The sequence below is a fragment of the Salvelinus alpinus genome, chromosome 32 (assembly GCF_045679555.1).
Source record: "Salvelinus alpinus chromosome 32, SLU_Salpinus.1, whole genome shotgun sequence".
Lineage (NCBI taxonomy): Eukaryota > Metazoa > Chordata > Actinopteri > Salmoniformes > Salmonidae > Salvelinus > Salvelinus alpinus.
The window spans coordinates 9476397-9503151 of record NC_092117.1 but is presented as its reverse complement, the minus strand read 5'-3'; the positions used below and the strand labels follow the sequence as shown (position 1 = coordinate 9503151).

At 43.3% G+C, this 26755-nt stretch overlaps 1 protein-coding gene across 1 annotated transcript in view; it reads right to left on the bottom strand.

Annotated features, from left to right (window-relative positions):
- Positions 1-26755, bottom strand: part of LOC139562102 (serine/threonine-protein kinase 32C-like) — a 161483-nt gene that overhangs the window by 101199 nt on the left and 33529 nt on the right. The window contains exon 2 of the mRNA XM_071379449.1: positions 299-354. Within this exon, the coding sequence (XP_071235550.1) occupies positions 299-354 (56 nt within the window). The remainder of the gene's footprint in view (positions 1-298; positions 355-26755) is intronic.

Genomic DNA, 26755 nt, shown 5'->3' with positions numbered 1-26755 from the left:
AGCAGACGGAGAGCAGACGGAGAGCAGACGGAGAGCAGACGGAGAGCAGACGGAGAGCAGACGGAGAGCAGACGGAGAGCAGACGGAGAGCAGACGGAGAGCAGACGGAGAGCAGACGGAGAGCAGACACAGAGCAGACGGAGAGCAGACGGAGAGCAGACGGAGAGCAGACGGAGAGCAGACGGAGAGCAGACGGAGAGCAGACGGAGAGCAGACAGAGAGCAGACAGAGAGCAGACACAGAGCAGACAGAGAGCAGACACGGAGAGCAGACGGAGTCAGAGCGCCGACTGCATTACCTTTCCGAAGCTTCCCTTCCCAATGGCCCGGAGAATCTGGAAGTGGTCGAAGGTTACTGGGAAAACAAAGAAAACAAATCTGTCAGTGACACAGATCGGACGGGCAAACAGATGGTGATAAGTTGCTATGTTGGTGTCATACAGTAGTAGCATCAAACATTTTGACAGCAGTTTAAGGGACAACTTGGGACAGCAGTAACAGGGAAAAGGTTATTACAGGTTATTATTACAGAAACGTATACAGACAATAAGCTCCATTTCTAAAGACTGGCTTGAGCCTTTTAGGATCTCATAGTATGCTATTATACAGTAGATACAGTAGAATATAATCCATTACTGTGAAATAATGAGCTTTTTGTAACACTGGTAATTTAAATTGTGAATGTGGATAATTTGCAAAGCTCACAAACGATTAGAGGGTATCATCCCGATTGCAGATCATCAGTAATAAAACGATCATGCCGCTGCGTCGTTGACGATTGAAAAGAAACAGTGTAGCTGAAAACCACTAATTTGCAATTGGTGTATCTGATTGGAATGTCATGAGCAGCAGGTTAGCGTTTTTCGGCATGAATCTTGTTCTGGAAGCAGCTATGCAGAGTGGTCACTATCTAGCACACCACAAAGTAATCAAATCTGAATTTAAACCTAACCCTAATGCCTAAACTTAACCTTAAATTAAGACCAAAAAACACATTTTTGTTTTCATGAATTTTTTCAATATTGCCAATTTTTTATTTGCAGCTGGCCTCTATAAGGGAAAATCTCTCAGTTCTGCCTCCAGGATAAGACTCTTGACATTAATAGTCAACCCGCATGTCATGATGGGTAAGGACCATGGGGGGCAGGAGAAGGGAGCCTCTGCTGCCCTGTCGGAGTGCGTGTCGTGTGGGTGTCATGAGGGCTTCCGCTGGCCTCACCCTGTGGCGTGTGTGTGTGTGTGCCAGGCTGGAGCTTCCCTGGGCAGACGGCTTCTTATTAACTTACTCCACGCTATGCCATCCACCAGACCAGACCTTGGCACACAGGCCGTGACTGAGAGGCCACTGCAGAGGCCCCACACAAAAGGCATCAGGCCTGGTTTGCATGTTTTGCTCTGGAAGACGAGCTAATCCTCCCTGGATTCTTCCGGTTCAACATTTTGTACATAGCTAATCTTTTAATATGGCAGGGCTTTGATGGAACCACAGCAGATGAACGCGGGGACAGTGGAGAAGATGGGGGAAACACTGTGACTGTACTTGTAATGTAACTAGATGATTTAAATGGATAGGTGCACAGAAACGTCAACAGACAGGACCAAATCCATGTTGTTGTTATACAGGGATCAACCTACATTGCAGCATTTATGCAGCATAAACATCTTTCTATCCCGGGTCAAATAATGTTGCAGAATAGTTTGGGGCTCTGAAGTGGGTTCGGGAGCAATATTTGTGTAAACAAATAAGCAACATAAACAGGAAACACTATGACAGATTTGATTCAATCCAGTTTCCAGTCTCAGATAGCCTATAGGGAAAAACATCCTATCCACACCAGTGAGTTGGATTGCTATAGCAGAACATTCTCTAGGCTACAATAAGTCTCTGTGTGTATTGAGATTGCCTGTCATACACTGAGTCTGACAAAATGCTGGGTATGATGGAGGTCCGAAAGGGGAAAATATACAGCATATTGCATTATGCCACCTCAACCTTCCCATCCATCTCATCAATCTGGATCTTCCTTAGAAAGAGTGAATCATTGTAAGATGGGAAACATACAAAACGGCCCCTGCCTCTGCGTCAGCCCGTAGTAGCCCTGTGAAATCAGGCCATTCTTTTGAATTAGTGTCAAGTAGAAAAGGCCTGGGGCCTCATTTATAAACGTTGCGTACATATAAAAAATGCCCTAAAACATGCGTGCACCAGTTCACGCAAAACTTGGCATTTAGAAACTCAACTTGACGTGAGAATGTACTTGGCTCCCCGTAAACCTTAGGCAATGCGTATGCAGTTTCTAGTAGTTGAAGTCTTGCATTGCAAGCAGGAAAGTAACCGAAGCTTTTTCTGCAAATGGGGGATAAACAGGTGAATATATAACAGGTGAATATAACAGGTGAATAACAAAAATAAATGCAACATGCAACAATTTCAAAGATTTTACTGAGTTACAGTTCATATGAAGAAATCTGTGAATTGAAATACATTAATTAGGCCCTAATCTATGAATTTCACATGACGGGGAATTGCATTTTTTAAAATTTAACTACGCAAGTCAGTTAATTAAAAAATATTATTTACAATGACAGCCTACCCCGGCCAAACCCTCCCCTAACCCGGACGACGCTGGGCCAATTGTGCGCCGTACTATGGACCCCCGATCACAGCCGGTTGTGATACAGCCCCGAATTGAACCAGGGTCTGTAGTAATGCCTCTAGCACTGAGATGCATCACAATGGGTCTCGGGATCTCGTCACGGTATTTCTGTGCATTCAAATTGCAATCGATAAAATGCAATTGTGTTCGTAGCTTATTAGCGAGAAGAGTGAATTTTTTCAATCTTTGCATTCTTAATAGGCATAGAAAATGTAACTATTTATCCCAACAACAAGCCTTAGGTTTCCAAGTCATTGAAGGGCGTATTGTGTAAAAAGAATACTGCTTTCTATGAGGGCAATGTCACTGCTAAAATGCAATCTAGAATTGAGGTGAGATCAGAAATCAAGAAGGCCAAACTGAAATATAACGAGAATATTGAAGGTGAACTCAGTAGCAACAATCTTAGGGCTGCCTGGAATGGAATGAGAACTATGGTTGGGCTACAAGACAAGGGAAACAAGATGATACAGGTTGATAGTTTTAACTCAAACAAAGTACTGGCTGATGAGCTAAATGGTTTTTATCTCAGATTTGACAATCAGAACTTCAGTGGAGAAATTACTGAGATGCGTAGAAGGACAATTGCTACTCCCAAGATGGAATTTAGCATTCAGAGTGTCACCAGCCTATTCAGACAGACCAAATTTAAAAAATCCCAGGACCAGACAACATTAGTGGACAGGTACAGAACAACTCAGTGTGCAGAACAACTCAGTGACATTTTATATCACATTTTCATGCTGTCACTCCAGCTGCAGAAGGTGCCTAAACTCTGAAAGCCTGTTACTGTTGTTCTTATGGCAAAATGTAAATCCCCCAAGGTGCTAAATGACTTTAGGCCAGTGGCACTGACATCCTTGGTGATGAAATCATTTGAGAAGCTAATCAAGACGGATGTACTGTGTCAGATTGAGAATTCCCTGGACCCCCTGCAGTTTGCTTACAGGGCCAAGCGGGAGGTGGAGGACGCCACTCTAACCCTACTCAACTTCCTCTACAAGCACCAGGAAGGCCCAAAAACCCATGCGAGGCTTCTGTTCATCGACTTATCGTCGGCCTTCAATACTATTCCAGCCTCACATGCTAGCAGAGAAGCTCCTCTCCCACTTAAAGCTGGACGTGAGCATTGTGGGCTGGATAGTGGACTTCCTTACCGACCGGTCCCAACAAGTGCGAGTAAAATGGTGTCATGTCAAAGCAGCTCTGCTCCCCCACGAGGTTGTGTGCTCTCTCTACTCCTGTACATACTATACACTAATGACTGTCGCAGCGAATATAAAAACAGGCACATCATCAAGTTTGCTGATGACTCTGTCATCGTCAGTCTACCACAGGATGGAGAGTCCGAGCATGGGCCTGTGGTAGATGACTTTGTGTCATGGTGTGAGAACGGCTTCCTCCAACTGAATGTCTCCCAAACTAAAGATATGGCCATTGACTTTAGATTGCAGCCACTGAACCCCACACCCACTGTGGTTATGGGAAATGACTGGTCAGTACTTACAAGTACATGGGAAATGACTGGTCAGTACTTACAAGTACATGGAAAATGTGCTGGACAACAAGCTGACGTTTGAGGAGAACACAGATGCCATCTGTAAAATGGTACAGCAGCAGCTATTTTTTTAAAGCTGAACACTTTTACAGGAGTTATATTGAATCCCTATTGATGTTCTCGATGGTGGCCTGGTCTGGCAATCTTAATGTTTGCAACAAAAATAGGTTGGACAGGGTGGTTAAGGTGGTCAGCAAGGTCATCGGGGTGCAACAGGCACAGGTCTTAGTGACATTCAGAACACAAGAGCTAACAGTATCCTAGACTGTCTTGACTACTCCCTCTTTGACGATTTTGCGCTTCTCCCCTCAGGTTTGTCATTTTAAACTTCCCAAACTCAACAGCAACAGATACAAGACCTCTTTCATCCTACAGGCCATAAACTTTCTGAAGCTGCACATGAAAGGAAATGTATATTTATTGCTGCACTTTTGCACAATGATACTCCTTTTTACTGCTTTTAATGTTGTTGTTTTTTTAATAGTTGAACCCTGCCTGCGCAACAAATTTTACTTGTCTCATCGCGCTCTAGCGACTCCTTGTGGCGGGCCGGACGCCTGCAGGCTGACTCTATCGTCAGTTGAACAATGTTTCCTCCAACACATTGGTGCAGCTGGCTTCCGGGTTAAGTGAGCGGGTGATAAGAAGCGCGGCTTGGCGGGGCATGTTTCGGAGGACGCATGACTCGACCTTCGCCTGTCCCGAGCCCGTTGGGGAGTTGCAGCGATGTGACAAGATCACAAAAGGGGGGTAAAATTATGCTTTGGAGACAAAACTTTGAAAAAAATCAAATTATATTCCATGTATGCATGGTGTTGAAATTACCAATGTAACAATGGACTAACCGGTGCCCCCGCACATTGACTCTGCACCGGTACCCCCTGTATATAGCCTCACTATTGTTATTTTACTGCCGCTCTTTAATTATTTGTTATTTTATTTCTGTTTTTGTTGGTATTTTTTTTAAACTGCATTGTTGGTTAGGGCTTGTAAGTAAGCATTTCAATGTAAGGTCTACTCCTGTTGTATTCGGCACATGTGACAAATACAATTATTTGATCTGTATATGTTAATGGCCTTTTACATTGTAGAACCAGTTTAATGGTTGTAACTGCCAATTGGGTAAATGTATGGTTCTCGGGGAGTCCAAGTGGTCAAGTGGTCCAAGCGCTTATTAAATGTGGGCCTACCGGTTTGAGCTCCTGTTAGACAGATTTGATTTGGCTTTCTCAAGGGGAGTCTGTACAGTCGTGCCCTCTGACGATGTCCATTCAAATAGTACAGGTTAGGGCTGATCAAGGCTTTTTCTTTTGGGATATTGCCCGTGCATATTTGGATAAATCTACTTGTATATTTCGTATGATGGCGCTTTCACCATTGGATCACCAAGACCTGTAAATAAATCTACACTCTGAGCAAGTCAACCTGCCTTGCCTTCTGCTGATTTCATGCCCTTATGGCCCTATTTTACAATTACATAGGCTGTCTGGTAGCCTCAATAAATAAACAAAGATTTGTAGTTGAACAAGTTGTAGCATGTATAGATTTATCTTTTATTTGACTTGAAAACTTGCGATTTGACCATTTGGCTCTTAGAATGCACGACTTGGACTCGAGTCTTGACCCGTTCTACTTGAGACTCGGACCTTGTGACTTGCTTGTGACTCGAATAATAGTGACTTGGTCCCACCTGTGGTATCTGGTGTGACCACCATTTGCCTCATGCAGCACGACACATCTCCGTCGCATCGAGTTGATCAGACTGTTGATTATGGCCTGCGGAATGATGTCCCACTCCTCTTCAATGGCTGTGCGAAGTTGCTGGATATAGGGTGGGAACTGGAACAAGCTGTCGTACACGTCGTACTCGTCGATCCAGAGCATCCCAAACATGCTCAAGGGGTAACATGTCTGGTGAGTATGTAGGCCATGGAAGAACTGGGCCATTTTAAGCTTCCAGGAATTGTGTACAGATCCTTGCGACATGGGGCCGTACATTATCATGCTGAAACATGAGGTGATGGAGGCGGATGAATGCCACGACAGTGGGCCTCAGGATCTCGTCACGTTATCTCTGTGCATTCAAATTGCCATCGACAAAATGCAATTGTGTTCGTTGTCCGTAGTTTATGCCTGCCCATACCATAACCCCACCGCCACTATGGGGCACTCTATTCACAATGTTGACATCAGCAAACTGCTCTCCCACACACGCCATCTACCCGGTACAGTTGAAACCGGGATTCATCCATGAAGAGCACACTTCCCCAGCGTGCCAGCGGCCATTGAAGGTGAGCATTTGCCAACTAAAGTCGGTTACGACACCAATCTGCAGTCAGGTCAAGACTCTGGTGAGGACAACGAGCACACAGATATGCTTCTCTGAGATGGTTTCTGACAGTTTGTGCAGAAATTCTTTGGTTGTGCAAACCCACAGTTTCATCAGCTGTCTGGATGTCTCAGACAATCCCACAGGTGAAGAAGCCAGATGTGGAGGTCCTGGGCTGGTGTCGTTACATGTGGTCTGCGGTTGTGAGGCCGGTTGGACGTACTGCCACATTCTCTGAAACAATGTTGTAGGCAGAGAAATTAACATTACATTCTCTAGCAACAGCTCTGGTGGACATTCCTGCAGTCAGCATGCCAATTGGATGCTCCCTCAAAACTTGAGACATCTGTGGGATTGTGTTGTGTGACAAGACTGCACATTTTAGAGTGGCCTTTTATTGTCCCCAGCACAAGGTGCACCTGTGTAATGATCATGCCGTTTAATCAGCTTCTTGATATGCCACAACTGTCAGGTGGATGGATTATCTTGACAAAGGATAAATGTTCACGTAAACGTTCATGTAAACAAATTTGTGAACAAAATTTAAGAGAAATAAACTAGTATGAAATATTTCTGGGATCTTTTATTTCAGCTCATGAAACACTTTATATGATGCGTTTACATTTTTGTTCAGTGTAACAATTAAATAGACATACTAGGACAATGTTTAAACATTCGCAGGCAGTGCAGCATATTTAGGTTCGGGGGAAAAGTTTATGCAAAACTTTGAATTCAAACGATCTGTTTACAGGTTCACAACAATTTGTAATAGTTTTAGAGACTGCAAATGTCACTGTAAAAGTTAAAAACATTCTGCCAACAAGTCCAGAGACATTTGATCAAGTTCGACATTGCTATTTCCTTAAAAAAAAGGCCTTGACCTAAATCCAATACTTCCAAAGTATACAGCAAATAAGGGCATTATTGTCACCTTAAAAAGGTAAATAATGGGTATTTTTCAGGCAGAGTGTTAATGCTCGTTCACACCTGCAGTTTCAGGATGGGTCTGATATTATAACTGGAACAATGCTTATGTATGGCGTGCACAAGTTTATAAAACTAAATATTTATGTAGACGCCCAGTCTTTTCAGAAATGACGCAAGCCAATATTTTGGGTGAAATGTACGCAACGGTTATTTTTTATTTAACTTTATTTATCCAGATTAGTCTCATTGAGAAAAATATCTATTTTTCAAGAGAGACCTGGTCCAACCAAGACAGCAGCAGGGGGGGAACAATGTTTGAGACAAATATCAGGCATACTGTAACTGTCACGTCTAATCCCGCTCCGCTGGTCTACTAACCACCAGTCCTGGCAACCCATCATTATGCACATTTGGCAACCATCATTACGCAAACCTGTGCCCCATCATGAGGCACACACCTGGACTTCATCCCTCCCTGATTACTTAACCTTTATCTAGCAATCACCAAAGGGAAGCAACAGGGATTTATTTTTTGTTTATCTTCTCTTTCTGGTGACGTCGGGTCCAAGTGCCGCTGCCGAAGCAACCGGGGATGCCTCAGCCGGATCGGCAGGCTCCCCGCGCCTCAGCAGGATCGGCAGGCTCCCCGCGCGCCTCTGCCGGCTCAAGCGCCTCGGCCGAAGCAACCGGGGATGTCTCAGCAGGCTCCCCGCGCCTCAGCCGGCTCGTCAGGCTCCCGCACCTCAGCCGGCTCCCGCGCATCGGCTGGCTCGTCAGGCTCCCGCGCAACGGCCGAAGCAACCGGTGACGCCTCGGCCGAGGCAACCGGGGACGCCTTGGCCGGTTCCCCGCACCTCGGCCGAAAGAACCGGGGACGCCTCGGCTGGCTCCTCTCGGCTCCCTTCAGCTCAGCCGGCTCCCTTCATCTCCCTTCGGCTCTACAGGTTCCCGCGCCTCAGCAGAGGCGACCGGCCCACTCCTGGTCCTCGGGACCGTCCCTCTGGTCGGCATTGTCCGGGGGCTGGAGCTGCGCGACAGGGAGGGAGTACAGTCATGTTTACTCCCGCTCCCCCTCTACGGCGCTCAACGTCGCCAGTTGTCCTATTATTACGCACACCTGCCACCATCGTTACATGCACCTGCGCATAATGAGATTCACCTGGACTCCATCACCTTCCTGATTACCTCCCCTATATCTGTCACTCCCTTTGGTTCTTTCCCCAGGTATTATTGATTCTGTTCCTGTGTTTTATGTCTGTACGCTGCTCGTTTTTCTTGTTTTGTTCCATGTTAGTTTATTTATTAAATTATTCACTCCCTGTACTTGCTTCCCGATTATTAGCGTACGGGTTAAAGTTCCTATTAAACTCAACGACTGCACCTTCTTCCTGACTCCCTGCATCTCCGTTACAGTAACAACTTACAGACATAGACACACCATAAAAATAAATCACAGACACATACATTTCAATTACAGAAACATACATGTGTCATATGATATATTTTTTATCTATGTATCACCACATCATGACCTAATGACAATCACATTCCTCAGTAACATGTGAGTCAACCAAACTTTTCAACTCCAAAGAAACAAGATCCTGGAGTTTCAAGCTGGTCTGGAGAGAATTCCAAGACCACCGAGCTGAGTTACTAAAACACTTTTTGCCATGACCCATTCTGATTTTAGGAACTGTTAAAAGTAAGCAGAAGTGAAACCGTAACGGGTATTTATTTTCTGACCTTCAAAGAAGAACATGGTTTTCCCAAAATGACCTTAAAGATCATAGTATACCAATGTTTAAGTCAACAAAGACAAGCCAACAGCACTAGAGATCACAGTGGTGTGTCAGATGCTTTTGGTTGGTAATAAACATAAACAAGTGCCTTCAGGGTAGTGCTTGAGGTCTGCATATAACAGGAATGTTATACACCATACAAACTCTTTTCTGGACTCCAAAGAAAAACAAGCCTTATGCCGGTAATAAAACCTATTCTCAACATGATCTTCTTTACCAGGTTCTCAAAATGATTAGAGAAGCTCAGCTTCTCATCCACCCAAACTCGAAGATATTTGTTAGTCTTGACTTGCTCTATTGAATTTCCTTCCAAGATAGTAATATTACAAATGAGGTCCCTGGCCTTGTTTCATACCATGGGCAATTAGAAAGGACACACTACTTCCTGTAGCCATCCATTTATTGTCAGAAGCCCTAGTCTCTCCACATGCCTTGCTAGCTCACAGTCATGCTGAGAGCTTGATTATGGGGAAGGCAGTGTCGTGCTTTCATGTTGCAGACCTCCCGGACATGGATTAAGCCTGCTTCATAACGCAAATACTGTTTAGCTGACGGTAACTCGTGACTAACACATCTGTCCCGCTGGGATTCGGTAAGTGTAGTTCAGTCCAGTTAAACACATTTCACGTTATTTTTACCCAAAGCATGTTACTGCAGTGTGGGACGCAGATCCTGCCTCGTCTGTAGTCGTTTTTTCCACTGTCAACTCTTCCTAACCGTGGCAATATACCACCACTTCAACAATGTGTTTGCTTCCAATTGCCTTCTTTTCACAATAAGTGTCCATCTTGCACATTTGACACAGAATAACACTCAAGAACTGATTCCTATGAATCTAAAGTGAGAGATAGTGGTTTCCTATTTTAGGGTTAATTCACACTAAACGAAGGGACACTTAAATTACGTTATTGCAATCAATCTTCTGAATCAGCTCTTCTGTTAACTTTTTGGGAAATTACCTACAGTCCGAGGAGAAATGTCGATATTCAAACAACAAAGGAGTAAAAGCTTCCTGTAATTTGGGTTATTTCTGGGTTAAGTGGTGTTCAACGGAAGCTGGTAGCATCTGAAATCACGACATTGACTCTCCTCCCCTTTCCTGCCTCAGGTTTCTGTGAGTGCTGCATTAGAGCTGTGGGTTTTCAAATCAAATTTATTTATATAGCCCTTCTTTTATCAGCTGATATCTCAAAGTGCTGTACAGAAACCCAGCCTAAAACCCCAAACAGCAAGCAATGCAGGTGTAGAAGCACGGTGGCTAGGAAAAACATAGAGAGGAACCAGGCTATGAGGTGGGCCAGTGTTCTTCTGGCTGTGCCGGGTGGAGATTATAACAGAACATGGCCAAGATGTTCAAATGTTCATAAATGACCGGCATGGTCAAATAATAATAATCACAGTGGCTGTCGAGGGTCCACAAGTCAGAACCTCAGGATTAAATGTCAGTTGGCTTTTCATAGCCGATCATTCAGAGTATCTCTATCTCTGTCTCTAGAGAGTTGAAAACAGCAGGTCTGGGACAGGTAGCACGTCCGGTGAACAGGTCAGGGTTCCATAGCCGCAGGCAGAACAGTTGAAACTGGAACAGCAGCACGGCCAGGTGGACTGGGGACAGCAAGGATTCATCAAACCAGGTAGTCCTGAGGCATGGTCCTTTGGCCTTCATGCAGAGACAGAGTGGAATGCATGGTGCAGGGGAATTTGAGCTTCTAAAGTTGGAGATCTGGAAGCATGGTGACTAGGATTGCACATTTTGGGGAATATTCAGAGGTGGAAACTTTCCGTGAGAATTAACGGAAATATATGTGAATTAACGGGAATATATGCAAATTAAAAGTAATACAATTTGTATGTTTTTTTGCATTGGATATATTTACTATATCATAAGGAGACAGAAACAAACCTTTAACCTTATCATAAGAAGACATAATTGAAAATTCTTAAATTCTTCCAATATAATTTTTTAAACATTTTTAGTTACGAATTAAACTTTAATTAAATGAGTTGACTCTTCACATGGGATGATTTCACTGAACAACAAAATAAAGGGAATATTGAATGATCCCAATGATCCATCGCATCTCCCAAAAAGACAACCAAAGTTTTAGTTCCTCTCAGGCTTCCATGTATCCTCCCTGGACCTCCTCAATGTCCACCTCTTGAACATCAGACTCTGAGGCCTCATCTTCACTGTCACATTCCAACCTTGTTGAGGGTGTCTCGTTGTCAGGCTCAAAAAGCCTCAAATTTGCACGGATGTCCACCAATTTTTCAACCCTTGTATTGGTCAGCCTGTTGCATGTTTTGGTGTGTGTGTGTTCCCAAACAAGGACTAGTTGCGCTCTGAGGCGGCTGATGATGGTGGGATTTGGAGGATGGTGGAGGCAACCGGGAAAGAGCCTCAGATCCACAAAGTCCCTTCCACCAAGTGGCTGATGAAATATGTTGGCACGACTGCCATATTGCTTCTCCATCCCAAAACCCTTGATTGGAAGTGTACTTTGCCAGACTTCCAAGAAACTTGCCCTCATCCAGGCTAAGGTGGTGAGACACGGTAGTGATGACACCACAAGCCTTGTTGATCTCTGCACCAGACAGGATGCTCTTGCCAGCATACTTGGGGTCTAACATGTACGCTGCGGCGTGTATGGGCTTCAGACAGAAGTCTTCACGCTTTTTGATGTATTTCAGAACTGCAGTTTCCTCTGCTTGGAGCAACAGTGAAGTGGGCAGGGAAGTACGGATCTCTTCTCTTGCATCTGCAAGCAGAGTCTGAACATCAGACAGGATGCCATAGTCTTCCTTAATCCGTGCAATGGCTACAGCTAAAGGTTTCTCTCCCAAAATACATCATACAGGAGGATCCTCTTGATGGGGCTGTCCATATCGGCAGACTGTGATATGGCCATTTCTTGGAGAGATTCCTTTCCCTCCAGGAGACTGTGAAACATGATGACAACACCACCCCAATGGGTGTTGCTGGGCAGCTTCAATGAGGTGCTCTTATTCTTCTCACTTTGCTTGGTGAGGTAGATTGCTATTACAGTGGGGCAAAAAAGTATTTAGTCAGCCACCAATTGTGCAAGTTCTCCCACTTAAAAAGATGAGAGAGGCCTGTAATTTTCATCATAGGTACACTTCAACTATGACAGACAAAATGAGAAGAAAAAAATCCAGAAAATCACATTGTAGGATTTTTAATGAATTTATTTGCAAATTATGGTGGAAAATAAGTATTTGGTCACCTACAAACAAGCAAGATTTCTGGCTCTCACAGACCTGTAACTTCTTCTTTAAGAGGCTCCTCTGTCCTCCACTCGTTACCTGTATTAATGGCACCTGTTTGAACTTGTTATCAGTATAAAAGACACCTGTCCACAACCTCAAACAGTCACACTCCAAACTCCACTATGGCCAAGACCAAAGAGCTGTCAAAGGACACCAGAAACAAAATTGTAGACCTGCACCAGGCTGGGAAGACTGAATCTGCAATAGGTAAGCAGCTTGGTTTTAAGAAATCAACTGTGGGAGCAATTATTAGGAAATGGAAGACATACAAGACCACTGATAATCTCCCTCGATCTGGGGCTCCACGCAAGATCTCACCCCGTGGGGTCAAAATGATCACAAGAACGGTGAGCAAAAATCCCAGAACCACACGGGGGGACCTAGTGAATGACCTGCAGAGAGCTGGGACCAAAGTAACAAAGCCTACCATCAGTAACACACTACGCCGCCAGGGACTCAAATCCTGCAGTGCGAGACGTGTCCCCCTGTTTAAGCCAGTACATGTCCAGGCCCGTCTGAAGTTTGCTAGAGAGCATTTGGATGATCCAGAAGAAGATTGGGAGAATGTCATATAGTCAGATGAAACCAATATAGAACTTTTTGGTAAAAACTCAACTCGTCGTGTTTGGAGGACAAAGAATGCTGAGTTGCATCCAAAGAACACCATACCTACTGTGAAGCATGGGGGTGGAAACATCATGCTTTGGGGCTGTTTTTCTGCAAAGGGACCAGGACGACTGATCCGTGTAAAGGAAAGAATGAATGGGGCCATGTATCGTGAGATTTTGAGTGAAAACCTCCTTCCATCAGCAAGGGCATTGAAGATGAAACGTGGCTGGGTCTTTCAGCATGACAATGATCCCAAACACACCGCCCGGGCAACGAAGGAGTGGCTTCGTAAGAAGCATTTCAAGGTCCTGGAGTGGCCTAGCCAGTCTCCAGATCTCAACCCAATAGAAAATCTTTGGAGGGAGTTGAAAGTCCGTGTTGCCCAGCAACAGCCCAAAAACATCACTGCTCTACAGGAGATCTGCATGGAGGACTTGGCCAAAATACCAGCAACAGTGTGTGAAAACCTTGTGAATACTTACAGAAAACATTTGACCTCTGTCATTGCCAACAAAGGGTATATAACAAAGTATTGAGATAAACTTTTGTTATTGACCAAATACTTATTTTCCACCATAATTTGCAAATAAATTCATTAAAAATCCTACAATGTGATTTTCTGGATTTGTTTTTCTCATTTTGTCTGTCACAGTTGAAGTGTACCTATGATGACAATTACAGGCCTCTCTCATCTTTTTAAGTGGGAGAACTTGCACAATTGGTGGCTGACTAAATACTTTTTTGCCCCACTGTATAACTTGATGACCCTTCACATACCTAACCATTTCCTTGTCTCTCTGTAGAGTGTATCCATTGTTGTCAGTGCCATGATGACCTTGAGGAGCATATTCAATGCATGAGCAGCACAACCAAAGGGTGTGATTTGAGGGTAGGACTCCTTCACTTTAGACAAAGCAACCTTCATGTTCACAGCATTGTCTGTCACCAGTGCAAATATATTTCAAGTCGGAAGTTTACTTACACCTTAGCCAAATACATTTCAACTCAGTTTTTCACATTTCAGGACATTTAATCCTAGTAAAAATTCACTGTCTTAGGTCAGTTAGGATCACCACTTTATTTTAATTATGTGAAATGTCAGAATAATAGTAGAGAGAATTATTTATTTCAGCTTTTATTTCTTTCATCACATTCCCAATGGGTCAGAAGTTTGCATACAGTCAATTAGTATTTGGTAGCTTTGCCTTTAAATTGTTTAACTTGGGTCAAATGTTTTGGGTAGCCTTCCACAATAAGTTGGGTGAATTTTGGCCCATTCCTCCTGACAGAGCTGGTCAGGTTTGTAGGCCTCCTTGCGTGTACACAATTTTCAGTTCTACCCACAAATTTCCTATGGGATTGAGCTCAGGGCTTTGTGGATGGCCACTCCAATACCTTGACTTTGTTGTCCTTAAGCCATTTTTCCACAAATTTGGAAGTATGCTTGGAGTCATTGTCCAGTTGGAAGACCCATTTGCGACTAAGCTTTAAGTTCCTGACTGATGTCTTGAGATGTTGCTTCAATATATCCGTATAATTTTCCTTCCTCATGATGCCAGATATTTTGTGAAGTGCACCAGTCCCTCCTGCAGCAAAGCACCCCCACAACATGCTACCACCCCCGTGCTTCACGGTTGGGATGATGTTCTTCAGCTTGCAAGCCTCCCCCTTTTTCCTCCAAAACATAACAATGGTCATTATGGCCAAACAGTTCTATTTTTGTTTCAACAGACCAGAGGACATTTCTCCAAAAAGTACGATCTTTGTCCCCATGTGCAGTTGCAAACTGTAGTCTGGCTTTTTTATGGCGGTTTTGGAGCATTGGCTTCTTCCTTGCTGAGCGGCCTTCCAGGTTATGTAGATTTTGGACTCGTTTTACTGTGGAAATATACTTTTGTCCCAGTTTCCTCCAGCATCTTCACAAGGTCCTTTGCTGTTGTTCTGGGATTGATTTGCACTTTTTGTATCAAAGTACATTCATCTCTAGGAGACAGAACGCGTCTCCTTCCTGAGCGGTATGATGACTGCGTGGTCCCATGGTGTTTATACTTGCGTGGTATTGTTTGTACAGATGAACGTGGTACCGTCAGGTGTTTGGAAATTGCTTCCAAGGATGAACCAGACTTGTCGAGGTCCACAATTTCTTTCTGAGGTCTTGGCTAATTTCTTTTGATTTTCCCATGATGTCAAGCAAAGAGGCACTGAGTTTGAAGGTAGGCCTTGAAATACATCCACAGGTACACCTCCAACTGACTCAAATTATGTTAATTAGCCTATCAGAAGCTTCTAAAGCCATGACGTAATTTTCTGGAATTTTCCAAGCTGTTTAAAGGCACAGTCAACTTACTGTATGTACACTTCTGACCACTGGAATTGTGATACAGTGAATTATAAGTGAAATAATCTGTCTGTAAACAATTGTTGGAAAAATTACTTGTGTCATGCACGAAGTAGATGTCCTAAACGACTTGCCAAAACTATAGTTTGTTAACAAGAAATGTGTGGAGTGGTTGAAAAACAAGTTTTAATGACTCCAACCTAGGTGTATGTAAACTTCCAACTTCAACAGTACCTTCTTCGGTCCAAGGTCATTGATGACTTCCTTCAGCTCATCTGCAATGTAGAGACCGGTGTGTCTGTTGTCCCTTGTGTCTGTGCTCTTGTAGAATACTGGTTGAGGGGTGGAGATGATGTAGTTAATTATTCCTTGCCCACGAACATTCGACAACCCATCAGAGATGATTGCAATACAGTCTGCTTTCTCTATGATTTGCTGGACCTTCACTTGAACTCTGTTGAACTGCATCCAGCAAATGAGTAGATAAAGCATGTCTGGTTGGAGGGGTGTATGCTGGGTGAAGAACATTCATAAATCTCTTCCAATACACATTACCTGTGAGCATCAGAGGTGAACCAGTTGCCTACACAGCTCGAGCAAGACATTGATCAGCATTTCTCTGACTATGTTCCTCCATTGAGTCAAAACAACTTCTGATTTCAGGTGGACCATGAGCTGTTGCTATCGATAAGGTGTCTGATTCATCATTTGACCTCGAATAGAAGTAGTGGGACATTTGTCAGAGGTTGCTTGTTGTGAGCACTGAGGGAACTTTATGCACTTGGCCAGATGATTCTGCATCTTTGTTGCATTCTTCACATGATTTGGCACAGTATTTGCAAATGTACACAGCTTGTCCTTCTACATTATCTGCATTGAAATGTATCCACATCAGAAAGTGCCCGTGGCATTTCCCTGTAAAGATTTGAAAATAAATGAGTAAAAATTACCAAAATACAATTCCATGTACAGATAAATAGTTAAGCAGTTAGATTAAACAACTAATTTGTAAGATAAATGCTTTAAAATGAAACCTGTACGGAAACAGGTGAATTGACACTCCGGTTAGCAGGCTCAAGCAAATCTAAAACCCACATGGTAGCAAAAACTAACTAGCAGAAATTGTTAGAAAGTTAGAAATTGTTTAAACACACTCTGCTCTAGGCTACTATTTACTAGTTAACAAAAATCATGATCAGTATGTCATATAAAATATATTCACCCCACCCAGTATTGTAATCAAAACTTACCAGAAAGCATGTAGTCCTTGGCTCAGACAATGTAGTAGTGTGGGCTCTATAGCATCTCATTAGTGTGCAAGATCTTGAGAATCAGCTGTACTTGTGATGGAAGAGTGCACCGTGCATGCAGAGGGTTGCAATTCCATTGAATTGGGGATAGTTTAACCAAAATATTCCACAAGACCTAGAATTGCCATGTGTATCCCACAAAAAAACGTTCACTGTTTTGATGAATTTAAGCAAAATTCCCCAAATTCCCGGCCTTAACTTCCCATGGAAAAATTCAGAGAAAATTTACCGGAAAGTTTCTGATCCTTTGTAACCCTAATGGTGACATCCACAATAAGAGGATGATTGCTGACCCACCGGGAGGAAGTGCTGAGCAGGCTTCCCTGTGTGATGGGCTTCTCTCTGGGTGATTGGGTGGCTCCTGGGAGGTGTGCTGATGTTGGCCCAGAGCCCACAGAGTAGGTGCCAGAAAGTGTGTGTGCATGCGTGAAGTGCGTGTGTGAGACCTCTCTATTACACTTGGGTTAGCCTCCATGACATACTGCAGCCCAATTGTAAGATTTGACATGACACACTACGACTGCAAAGGCGGCATTTAACTTCAGACACCAGATAAGCCAGAATGTGAATATCATGATAAATCTTTTCATCAGCCTTTCTGATACTGCATTCCACTCACTGTGCATGGCACTACATCAGTTTGACAAATAGCTAGATTTGATGGGTGCTATGCAGAGGCAGCTTAGTGTAAAAAAGATAATGCTGTGAGAGACAGCTCAACTGCAGGCCTCACCGGGGATGTAAATGGTGGGTTGAGGGAAGGGGGCGGATCTCACCCTCCCTCTGGCTTGTTCTGACAAAGGACAGTAGCTGTTCTGGGACTGGGAGCACAACACACTGAGAAACTCTGGCTCCAGTGATAAAACAGGAAGTGCCTAGGGGGACAGAAATTGAGAGCACCATACTGTAGCTCGCAGGTCTACGATCCTATAACCCTATCAAAAACCCCATTTCAACCATCTGGAGCTGCAGAAATGACGCTGATATTGAGCAATAACCACAACACGGTAACTTACCTTGCTTAGGAAGGCTCATTACAATCTTCCGTAAGTAGGTTAACAATATTGGAGTAGTGGTTAGCAAGTTTACCTAAGGGTTGGGAGACATGGTATCCATGCTGAGTTGAGTGAGAGACGTCCAAGACTCTGCAAGGTGGGTCATGATCCAACAGGATCATTACCGAGACTCATTCTACCCAAGACAATACTGACAGCTACAGTTTGGGTTCTGGAAACACATCCCTTCCAACCTTTCATATAAAAAAGGATTTTTATACACAGCAAATGGAGAAATGGAATGAGGAAACAGCAATGAAAACAATACAGTGGGAACCGTACTTAGATATTCTGTGCTTTAATAAAACAACAAATGGTCAATATATGAAAAACTAGAGACCGAAACACGGTGGGGTGTGAGACAGACTTTGTAAGGCTTTAAAAAAAAGTGTAATAGATGTATCACAAATGTATGAAAATTTATGATAAATTTATGAAAGTGTCATGTTTGAAAATGACAAATTTTCTTCCAGGCGCTGAGCTTCTTTAGTCATATTTTGGCAGTAATTGTGAATCTAGAGATGATGTAATTTTCATGAGGCATTCTTTATTAATCACCATCATAGTCAACACTCCCGGCACTCTCATCGGGAACGCAGATGCTGTTGAATTGTGAGATCAGTTCTGTACATTAATGTGGACCTGCAGTTCGGATAGTGCAGAGATTTTTTAGCTAAAACAGATGTTCAAAGCCAGGATGTTCAGGGTTAATGCAGGTTTTTAACCTTTTAATGTAACCTTTAATTAACAAGGCATAATGCAGGGTCATGTTGGTGTTTGTGAGAATTGGAGGGGGTAGGAAACAAAAATATTGTCAGAAGCCTTAAATAGACATAAGGACATATCTATAAATGCTTAATGTTAATACCTATAAATATTTTTGATTGAATTATCACTTCACAATTCAGTATCAAGTTCAAATAAACCTAATATCATTGGAAGAAGAAGACTTCGCCACGACAGTTCCTTCGGACAGGGCTTAAGGGCCCTCAATTGGCTTGAAGGGAAAACCACAAAGAGACTTGGTGACGAGCCAGCCATTGAATCGTTTTCTTTGTAAATCATAGGCCACCAAAGACATGCCATGCTACGGTATGTGGCATGACTGGTCTCTTAGATCTTACTTTTGTGGAACCCTGGGTAATTTAAGTGGGTGAGCATCTCATCATAATCAATAAACTAGGCGGTCTGATACTGTCCTCCCTTTATCCGAAATGGAGGTACTCTAGACCATATATGGGACGTTTTCAAGGACTAGAGAGAAACAGGAGTGCTTGCCTAGGGATAGGGCAACTTGATACCCTCGATGTCTGTGGAGCTACAACTGAACCCACAGAGCGAGAAATGCTATAGCCTAAGCCTACTGTATCGAGCTATACTTTAGGTCCAGTATCTAAGGAAATACTTTGAGAGCAGAGTAATGCCACTAAAATGTATATTGTATCTTGTGACAAGCAAATGAGTACAGACGCTACTACTGTTACAGTAATTTATGTCGTATGTAAAGACTTGCCATTTTTTCAACCATGGATAAAAAAAGGTCAAATCCATATTCCACCATTTCCTTTTTTACAAGTTAGCAATTCAGTCCTCCACTATTCCTTTAATTTTATTACGTTCACCTTTGATGTTGCTGTGGATACGGTCTGGAAAAATGAATAAATGTTAATTTGAGTAAGCGTCTTTGAGCCTTCCAGGGGGTGACCCTTGGCAGTTGGAAGGTGAATTGAAACTATTAAGAGGCCCAACATTCTCTGCTGTTAAGAGGTCCAATATTCTCTGTTGATAAGAGGCCCAACATTAAATGCTTGCAAATGAAAGAAAAACACTTGAGTATGGATGAAAGGAGAAATTAAAGGCCTAATAGCCTTTGAAAATTAAACTGAATATCCAACTCCAGGCTCTGACATTCACAGAATATACACTGAACAAAAATATAAACGCAACCTGTAAAGTGTTGGTCCCATGTTTCATGAGCTGAAATAAAAGATCCCAGAAATGTTCCATGAGGACAAAAAGCTTATTTCTCTCAAAATGTTGTGCACAAATTTGTTTACATACCTGTGGGAGCATTTATCCTTTGCCAAGATAATCCATCCACCTGACAGGTATGGCTGATTAAACAGCATGATCATTACACAGGTGCAACTTGTGCTGGGGACAATAAAAGGCCACTCTAAAATGTGCAGTCTTGTCACACAACACAATCCCACAGATGTCTCAAGTTGAGGGAGCATCCAATTGTCATGCTGACTGCAGGAATGTCCACCAGAGCTGTTGCCAGACATTTTAATGTTAATTTCTCTACCATAAGCCGCCTACAACATCGTTTTAGAGTATTTGACAGTACGTTCAGCCGGCCTGACAACCGCAGAACAAATGTAGGGCGTAGTGTGGGTGAGCAGTTTGCTGCTGTCAACGTTGTGTGGAATTATGGTATGGGCAGGCATAAGCTACGGACAACGAACATAATTGCATTTTATCAATGGCAATTTGAATGCACAGAGATACTGTGACGAGATCCTGAGGCCCTTTGTCATGCCATTCATCCACCGCCATCACCTCATGTTTCAGCATGATAATGCATAGCCCCATGTCGCAAGGATCTGTACAGAATTCCTGGAAGCTGAAAATGTCCCAGTTCTTCCATGGCCTGCATACTCACCTGACACATCACCCATTGAGCATGTTTGGGATGCTCTGGACCGACATGCATGACAGCCTGTTCCAGTTCCCGCCAAAATCCAGCAACTTCACACAGCCATTGAAGAGGAGTGGGACAACGTTCCACAGGCCACAATCAACAGCATGATCAACTCTATGCGAAGGAGATGTGTCATGCTGCATGAGGCAAATGGTTGTCACATTAGATACTGACTGGTTTCTAATCCACTCCCCTACCTTTTTTTTAAGGCATCTGTGACCAACAGATGCATATCTGTATTACCAGTCAAGTAAAATCCATAGATTAGAGCCTAATGAATTTATTTCAATTGACTGCTTTCCTTATACAGTGGCTTGCAAAAGTATTCACCCCCTTGGCATTTTTCCTATTTTGTTGTTTAGAACCTGGAATTAAAATTGATTTTGTATAATTTGATTTACACAACATGCTAAATATTTTTTGTGAAAAACAAGAAATAAGACAAAAAAAACTGAAAACTTGACCGTGCATAACTATTCACCCCCGCAAAGTCAATACTTTGTAGAGACACCTTTTGCAGCAATTACAGCTGCAAGTCTCATGGTGTATGTCTCTATAAGCTTGGCACATCTAGCCACTGGGATCTTTGCCCATTCTTCAAGGCAAAACTGTTCCAGCTCCTTCAAGTTGGATGGGTTCCGCTGGTGTAGAGCAATCTTGAAGTCATACCACAGATTCTCAATTGGATTAAGGTCTGGGCTTTAACTAGGCCATTCCAAGACATTTAAATGTTTCCCCTTAAACCACTCGAGTGTTGCTTTAGTAGTATGCTTAGGGTTATTGTCCTGCTCAAATGTATGGAAGACTGAAACAGGTTTCCCTCAAGAATGTCCCTGTATTTAGCGCCATCCATCATTCCTTCAATTCTGACCAGTTTCCCAGTCCCTGCCAATGAAAAACATCCTCTCAGAATGATGCTGCCACCACCATGCTTCACTGTGGGGATGTTGTTCTCGGGGTGATGAGAGGTGTTGGGTTTGAGCCAGACATAGCGTTTTCCTTGATGGCCATAAAGCTAAATTTTAGTCTTATCTGACCAGAGTACCTTCTTCCATATGTTTGGGGAGTCTCCCACATGCTTTAAGGCAAACACCAAATGTGTTTGCTTATTGTTTTCTTTATGCAATGGCTTTTTTCTGGCCACTCTTCCGTAAAGCCCAGCTCTGTGGAGTGTACGGCTTAAAGTGGTGCTATGGACAGATACTCCAATCTCCACTGTGGAGCTTTGCAGCTCCTTTGGGGTTATCCTTGGTCTCTTTGTTGCCTCTAATGATTAATGCCCTCCTTGCCTGGTCTGTGATTTACCTCTTGACAGGTATGTTGTGGTGCCATATTCTTTCCATTTTCTAATAATGGATTTAAATGGTGATCCATGGGATGTTCAAAGTTTTGGATATTGTTTTATAACCCAACCCTGATCTGTACTTCTCCACAACTTTGACCCTGACCTATTTGGAGAACTCCTTGGTCTTCATGGTTGCCACTTGCTTGGTTGTGCCCCTTGTTTAGTGGTGTTGCAGACTCTGGGGCCTTTCAGAACAGGTGTATATATATACACACCGAGATCATGTGACAGATCATGTGACACTTAAAGTCCACCTGTGTGCAATCTAACTAATTATGGTGACTTCTGAAGGTAATTGGTTGCACCAGATCTTATTTAGGGGCTTCATAGTAAAAGGGGGTGAATACATACAGTGGGGAGAACAAGTATTTGATACACTGCCGATTTTGCAGGTTTTCCTACTTACAAAGCATGTAGAGGTCTGTCATTTTTATCATAGGTACACTTCAACTGTGAGAGACGGAATCTAAAACAAAAATCCAGAAAATCACATTGTATAATTTTTAAGTAATTAATTTGCATTTTATTGCATGACATAAGTATTTGATACATCAGAAAAGCAGAACTTAATATTTGGTACAGAAACCTTTGTTTGCAATTACAGAGATCATACATTTCCTGTAGTTCTTGACCAGGTTTGCACACACTGCAGCAGGGATTTTGGCCCACTCCTCCATACAGACCTTCTCCAGATCCTTCAGGTTTCGGGGCTGTCGCTGGGCAATACGGACTTTCAGCTCCCTCCAAAGATTTTCTATTGGGTTCAGGTCTGGAGACTGGCTAGGCCACTCCAGGACCTTGGGATGCTTCTTACGGAGCCACTCCTTAGTTGCCATGGCTGTGTGTTTCGGGTTGTTGTCATGCTGGAAGTCCCAGCCACGACCCATCTTCAATGCTCTTACTGAGGGAAGGAGGTTGTTGGCCAAGATCTCGCGATACATGGTCCCATCCATCCTCCCCTCAATACGGTGCAGTCGTCCTGTCCCCTTTGCAGAAAAGCATCCCCAAAGAATGTTTCCACCTCCATGCTTCACGGTTGGGATGGTGTTCTTGGGGTTGTACTCATCCTTCTTCTTCCTCCAAACACAGCGAGTGGAGTTTAGACCAAAAAGCTATATTTTTGTCTCATCAGACCACATGACCTTCTCCCATTCCTCCTCTGGATCATCCAGATGGTCATTGGCAAACTTCAGACGGGCCTGGACTTGCGCTGGCTTGAGCAGGGGGACCTTGCGTGCACTGCAGGATTTTAATCCATGACGGTGTAGTGTGTTACTAATGGTTTTCTTTGAGACTGTGGTCCCAGCTCTCTTCAGGTCATTGATCAGGTCCTGCCGTGTAGTTCTGGGCTGATCCCTCACCTTCCTCATGATCAATGATGCCCCACGAGGTGAGATCTTGCATGGAGCCCCAGACCGAGGGTGATTGACCGTCATCTTGAACTTCTTCCATTTTCTAATAATTGCGCCAACAGTTGTTGCCTTCTCACCAAGCTGCTTGCCTATTGTCCTATAGCCCATCCCAGCTTTGTGCAGGTCTACAATTCTATCCCTGATGTCCTTACACAGCTCTCTGGTCTTGGCCATTGTGGAGAGGTTGGAGTCTGTTTGATTGAGTGTGTGGACAGGTGTCTTTTATACAGGTAACGAGTTCAAACAGGTGCAGTTAATACAGGTAATGAGTGGAGAACAGGAGGGCTTCTTAAAGAAAAACTAACAGGTCTGTGAGAGACGGAATTCTTACTCGTTGGTAGGTGATCAAATACTTATGTCATGCAATAAAATGCAAATTAATTACTTAAAAATCATACAATGTGATTTTCTGGATTTTTGTTTTAGATTCCATCTCTCACAGTTGAAGTGTACCTATGATAAAAAATTTGACCTCTACATGCTTTGTAAGTAGGAAAACCTGCAAAATCAGCAGTGTATCAAATACTTGTTCTCCCCACTGTATGCACGATCTGTGCCTGGTCTGCACCACTTTTCCGTTTAAAAATATTTTTTTTAAACAAGTACTTTTTTTCATTTCACTTCACCAATTTGGACTATTTTGTGTATGTCCATTACATGAAATCCAAAGAAAAATCCATTTAAATTACAGGTTGTAATGCAACAAAATAGGAAAAACGCCAACGGGGATGAATACTTTTGCAAGGCACTGTATGAACTCTAACTCAGTAAAAACTTAGAAATTGTTGCATGTTGCGTGTATATCATTGTTCAGTATATTCTCTAAAGTGAAAGAGTAAATCGGATCTCGCAGTGAGTGAAAACTCACCTGTGTTCTACTGAACTGAGCTGGCACAGATTGATTGGAGCTGGATCACAATATCTCCCATCAATCACCCTGTTTTTCTCTGAGAATATGCATGAACACATGAGATCCCACCACACCGCAGTGATCATAGTATCATATCGCTGTCAAGGCTGACCTATAAAAACCCTGGTCAAGAGACCATGACTATTTCGCACAGGATTACTGAATATTTCATTTGTTGGATAACACACACGCTGCACAGGCTTTAGTAGTAGAACTACTCCTAACACATGGACAGAGTCTTTGATGACGATCACCCGAACAAGGCCATCTAAAGCAGGATGCGGGAGACAAGTATGTTCAGCCTGGATCAGTGACAGCTTTGCTGGTGGTGTTCTTCATTTTTCATGAGAGCTCAATGTTGGAGTGCAACTTGTAAAACCGAACTCATCTTGAGGCAGGCCTTGGCTCGGCTTTGATCTTTTTTTATCCACCTCTTATTGGGAGCAAGAGGAGAGAAGACTCACATGTTCTTTTGAACTCTTGTCTATGGCAGCATGAGGACCAGCAATTCTCAATTTCTGTACCCGACACGTGCATTGGTCTACCCTCTCTACATGGTGAATTGGCTATAGCATCTTGTGTTCAAGAATGATAGTGAGTCATTGCCTATTCTCCTGGAATTGCATTACCATATTTTATTTTATATTTCACCTTTATTTAACCAGGTAGGTAAGTTGAGAACAAGTTCTCATTTACAATTGCGACCTGGCCAAGAAAGCAAAGCAGTTCGACACATACAACAACAGAGTTACACATGGAGTAAAACAAACATACAGTCAATAATACAGTAGAAAAATAAGTCTATATACAATGTGAGCAAATGAGGTGAGATAAGGGAGGTAAAGGCAAAAAAAGGCAATGGTGGCGAAGTAAATACAATATAGAAAGTAAAACATTGGAATGGTAGATTTGCAGTGGAAGAATGTGCAAAGTAGAAATATAAATAATGGGGTGCAAAGGAGCAAAATAAATAAATAAATAAATAAATACAGTAGGGGAAGAGGTAGTTGTTTGGGCTAAATTATAGATGGGCTATGTACAGGTGCAGTAATCTGTGAGCTGCTCTGACAGCTGCTGCTTAAAGCTAGTGAGGGAGATAAGTGTTTCCAGTTTTAGAGATTTTTGTAGTTCGTTCCAGTCGTTGGCAGCAGAAAACTGGAAGGAGAGGCGGCCAAAGGAGGAATTGGTTTTGGGGGTGACCAGAGAGATATACCTGTTGGAGCGCGTGCTACAGGTGGGTGCTGCTATGGTGACCAGCGAGCTGAAATAAGGGGGGACTTTACCTAGCAGGGTCTTGTAGATGACCTGGAGCCAGTGGGTTTGGCGAGTATGAAGCGAGGGCCAGCCAACGAGAGCGTACAGGTTGCAGTGGTGGAGAGTATATGGGGCTTTGGTGACAAAACGGATGGCACTGTGATAGACTGCATCCAATTTATTGAGTAGGGTATTAATAAATGACATCGCCGAAGTCGAGGATCGGTAGGATGGTCAGTTTTACGAGGGTATGTTTGGCAGCATGAGTGAAGGATGCTTTGTTTGTGAAATAGGAAGCTGATTCTAGATTTAATTTTGGATTGGAGATGTTTGATGTGAGTCTGGAAGGAGAGTTTACAGTCTAACCAGACACCTAGGTATTTGTAGTTGTCCACTTATTCTAAGTCAGAAAGCGTCCAGAGTAGTGATGCTGGATGGGGAGGCAGGTAGCGATCGGTTGAAGACCTGCATGCATTTAGTTTTACTTGCGTTTAAGAGCAGTTGGAGGCCACGGAAGGAGAGTTGTATGGCATTGAAGCTCGTCTGGAGGGTTGTTAACACAGTGTCCAAAGAAGGGCCAGAAGTATACAGAATGGTGTCGTCTGCGTAGAGGGGGATCAGAGACTCACCAGCAGCAAGAACGACATCATTGATGTATACAGAGAAGAGAGTCGGCCCAAGAATTGAACCCTGTGGCACCCCCATAGAGACTCCCAGAAGCCCGGACAACAGGCCCTCCGATTTGACACACTGAACTCTATCAGAGAAGTAGTTGGTGAACCAGGCGAGGCAATCATTTGAGAAACCAAGGCTATCGAGTCTGCCGATGAGGATGTGGTGATTGACAGAGTCGAAAGCCTTGGCCAGGTCAATGAATACGGCTGCACAGTATTGTTTCTTATCGATGGTGGTTAAGATATCGTTTAGGACCTTGAGCGTGGCTGAGGTGCACCCATGACCAGCTCTGAAACCAGATAGCATAGCGGAGAAGGTGAGGTGGGATTCGAAATGGTCGGTAATCTGTTTGTTGACTTGGCTTTCGAAGACCTTAGAAAAGCAGGGTAGGATAGATATAGGACTGTAGCTGTTAGGGTCAAGAGTGTCCCCCCCTTTGAAGAGGGGGATGACCACAGCTGCTTTCCAATCTTTGGGAATCTCAGACGACACGAAAGAGAAGTTGAACAGGCTAGTAATAGGGGTTGCAACAATTTCGGCAGATCATTTTTGAAAGAAAGGGTCCAGGTTGTCTAGCCCGGCTGAT